General features: G+C 51.4%; 1 protein-coding gene across 1 annotated transcript; it reads right to left on the bottom strand.

The window, feature by feature from the left end:
- Nucleotides 1-1,086: 1,086 nt before the first annotated feature.
- ADRB2 (adrenoceptor beta 2) lies at nt 1,087-3,134 on the bottom strand. Its single transcript, XM_052643347.1, has one exon. It carries the CDS (start codon nt 2,885-2,887, stop codon nt 1,631-1,633), a length of 1,257 nt encoding a protein of 418 aa, XP_052499307.1. The 5' UTR covers nt 2,888-3,134; the 3' UTR covers nt 1,087-1,630.
- Between the last annotated feature and the right edge of the window lie 487 nt (nt 3,135-3,621).

The raw sequence follows: 3,621 nt of genomic DNA, 5'->3' as shown, positions 1-3,621 counted from the left end.
CCTTCACTGATAAACCCTCCCAAACGATTCACGTCTCACAGTCAGTCTGTGGGCAGCTGGTGAATAAGCTTGGAAGGCAGTGTGATGAAGTAGAACACTGGCCCAGGGTCTGTCACTAACTGGGAAAACTGAAAAATGCCTCTCTGGTGCTCTGCAAAATAAAGTGGTTATATTAGGTAGAATCTAAACATCTGCTTAGAGTTTTGAAGTTTATAACTGGTTCTCAACCAGGGACAATTTCATCCCTCAAGGTAGGGGTATCTGGCAGTGACTGGAGAACATTTCTGGTTGTCACAGCTCAGGGGACGCTCCTGGCATCTTGTGGGTAGAGACCAGGGCTACTGCTGAACATCCGACAATGTGGAGGACAGTCTTCCACAGTGGAGAATTATCTGGCTGAAAATGTTAAAAGTACGAGGTTGAGAAATCTTGATTTGTCCTGAAGTGACTAGAGTCACAGGGAGAGGGGGCAAAGAAGGACAGCAGTTCAAAAGGAGGAGGGTTCAACCCTGTTTCTAGATCATGAGGTATTCACCAGTGACATGTTTTCCAGCTTTTCTCCCTATAACCCATGACTTTTTCATTTCCCTTGGAATTTCAGGGCTATGTTTGAGCAGCTTTTTCACAAGAGCTTCCTTATCCTCAAAAGGCCAAGCCCTGATGCAGTATGATCTCTACTATAAGAAAAGACAAAGATAAAAATATAAGCAGCTGCAAAGCAAGTAGAACTGGAAGGTGGGCAGCAGAGGCACATGGAGGCACACAACAGATGCCCATAACTCCAGTTCTATGAGTCAGTGTTTCTGATGTTACAACACAGGAATAATGCTCGTAGGAAGAGCAAGATGAGCTGTGCTGGGTGAGCACACGGTGAAAGAACCGATGTGGGAGCAGCAGCGTTAGAAGAGACGCAGGTTTGCAGCGGCAGATTCAAAGGCAAACGAAAGGGTTAAGCAATCGGTGTGTGTCATTCCACATTAAGTCACTGGGCAGTTATTACAAATAGTTACCTGCAGTTTCCAGTGGGGGAGGCAAGCACACTCCAGTCAAGGGGTTTTGGAGAAACAGGTGCAATGAAGTCATGGTCAAACAATTTATTTACTGTAAACTTTAGACTTTGCTCAGAAAAACAACCAAAGCTGCCCCTCAAGTCCCTGCCTACAACACCCCGTTTGAGCAAATAAGAGGGGCGAGAAGAGTCCATGTTCACAGCGAAAGGTCTGAGAGACTCAATATCTTCCAGTCCAAGGGTGCAGGAAGGAAGGTCTCCTTCAGATACAAATTACCAGCAGCAATATATTACCCCTAATACTTGATCAATGAGGTAGATATGCAGGAAAAGTCATCAAAACATAGTAGCCCCAGGTTCTTTGAGACTGAAGCCCTTCAGACATAAACTTAAGGAGTTCCAGGCAAAGAGGAACTGAACTGTACAAGAAACAGTTACTCAAATATATTTTGTTACAACTTAAAAAAATAAAAAATAAAAAGGCAGAAGGATATCTTTCCTCCTGCACATCTCTGTACAACTTTATTCTAAATTTATTACACTCAAGTTAAATAGTCTGTTTAGTGTTTTGTTGCGGGGAACCGGGGAGAAGGGGTGTCTTAAAAAGTAGAAAAACCTGCATTACAGCAGTGAGTCATTTGTACTACAATTCCTCCCTTGTGAATCAATGCTATCACTGGGCACAGTACCTTGCTGGTTCACAAAGTTTTCGGTGCCTGGGGGGTCTTCACACAGCAGTTCACTGTCTTTCTCCTCCCCCAGGTGATATCCACTCTGTTCCCCTGTGTAGTCAGTCCTGTCATTGCTGGTGCTGGAGCAGCCATTCCCATAGGCCTTCAATGAAGACCTGCGCAGGCAGAGAAGCTCCTGGAAGGCAATCCTGAAATCTGGGCTCCGGCAGTAGATAAGGGGATTGAAAGCGGAGTTGATGTAGCCCAACCAGTTTAGAAGGATGTAAATTTCCTTAGGGATGAGGTTATCCTGGATCACGTGCACAATGTTGACAATGAAGAAGGGCAGCCAGCATAGGGTGAAAGTGCCCATGATAATGCCTAAAGTCTTGAGGGCTTTGTGTTCCTTCAAGTAGAACTTGGATGTCCTGCGTTGTCCTAGACTGCTCCGCCCATCCTGCTCCACTTGACTGATGTTTTGGGCATGGAAGCGGCCCTCAGATTTGTCGATCTTCTGGAGCTGCCTTTTGGCTACCTGGAACACCCTGGAGTAGACAAAGACCATGACCACCAGGGGAAGGTAGAAGGACACAATGGAGGAGGCAATGGCATAGGGTTGGTTCGTGAAGAAGTCACAGCAGGTTTCCTTAGCATAGCACTTGATAGCTTCCTTGTGGCTGGCCCGGTACCAGTGCATCTGAATGGGTAAGAAAGAGGTAAGGCCAGACACGATCCACACCATCAAAATGACCACCCGGGCCTTATTCTTGGTCAGCAGGCACTGATACTTGAAGGGTGACGTGATGGCAAAGTAGCGATCCACAGCGATCACGCACAGGGTCTCAATGCTGGCCGTGACGCACAACACGTCAATGGAAGTCCAAAACTCACACCAGAAGTTGCCAAAAGTCCACATTTTCATGAGGATGTGGCAGGCCCCAAAGGGCACCACTGCCAGGCCCATGACCAGGTCAGCACAGGCCAGGGAGGTGATGAAGTAGTTGGTGACTGTCTGCAGACGCTCAAACTTGGCAATGGCTGTGATGACTAGCACGTTTCCAAACACGATGGCCAGGACAATAAGCGACATGAGGATGCCCATGCCCACCACCCAGGCCTCGTCCCGTTCCAGCGTGCCGTCTTGGTCCGGCGCGTGGCTTGCGTTGGGCACCAGCAAAAAGACGCTGCGGTTCCCGGGCTGCCCCATGGCGCGCAGGTTGGCAGGTGAGCGCACAGGCTGCCGGCGCACCAGCCGCCCTCAGCGAGCGGACCTCCGGCGGGGCGCTGCGGGCAGCAAGCGAGCACCTGGAAGACTCATTCAGCGGCCGTGGGTGGGTGTGGGTGTGGTAGGGGTGCGTGGTGCACTCAGCTCCGGGGTGCTCTGGACTCGCAGTGCCCGGCAGTTTCAGCCAGTTTCAGCTTGCGCTCTGGAGAAGCCGTCTCTGAGTGCGCGCTGTCCGTTATGTGCCCAGGACTTTAGGGGAACTGCCCTCCCCGTGACGTGTAGAACTTTCAACCAATAGAACGCGGGAAGCCCCAAAGTGGCGAGGCCCACGCCCTCTCCCGCCCCTTCCCTCCCCCCTCCTGCCTGCTCCTGGGGCTGGCCCGGGCGGGACCCAGCTGCTCTAGCAGGGCGGGTCGGCCACCATTCCCTCGGGGCTCCCTCGGCTGGCCCCGGAGGCTGAAGCCGGCTCTGGCGAGCTTACCAGCCAGCTAGAAGGTGCCGGTTCTTTGGTGGGCGCTACCTGTCTGCCTGGGGCGGCTGTGCGGCTTGAGGTCTCAGGGCAGATGGCAATACTCCGGCACTTCCTCGCATTAGATGAGCGTGCCCACCGAGACACGCACAGGCAGGCACATTGTACCCCGACATACATGCTCAGACTTATACGGAACCACAGCCACAGACACTCAGACACACCCATCCAGCGCACCAACGAGTGC

Source organism: Budorcas taxicolor, chromosome 7 (assembly GCF_023091745.1).
Source record: "Budorcas taxicolor isolate Tak-1 chromosome 7, Takin1.1, whole genome shotgun sequence".
Lineage (NCBI taxonomy): Eukaryota > Metazoa > Chordata > Mammalia > Artiodactyla > Bovidae > Budorcas > Budorcas taxicolor.
The sequence above is the reverse complement of the archived record's forward strand: the minus strand, read 5'-3'. Positions and strand labels throughout refer to the sequence as shown.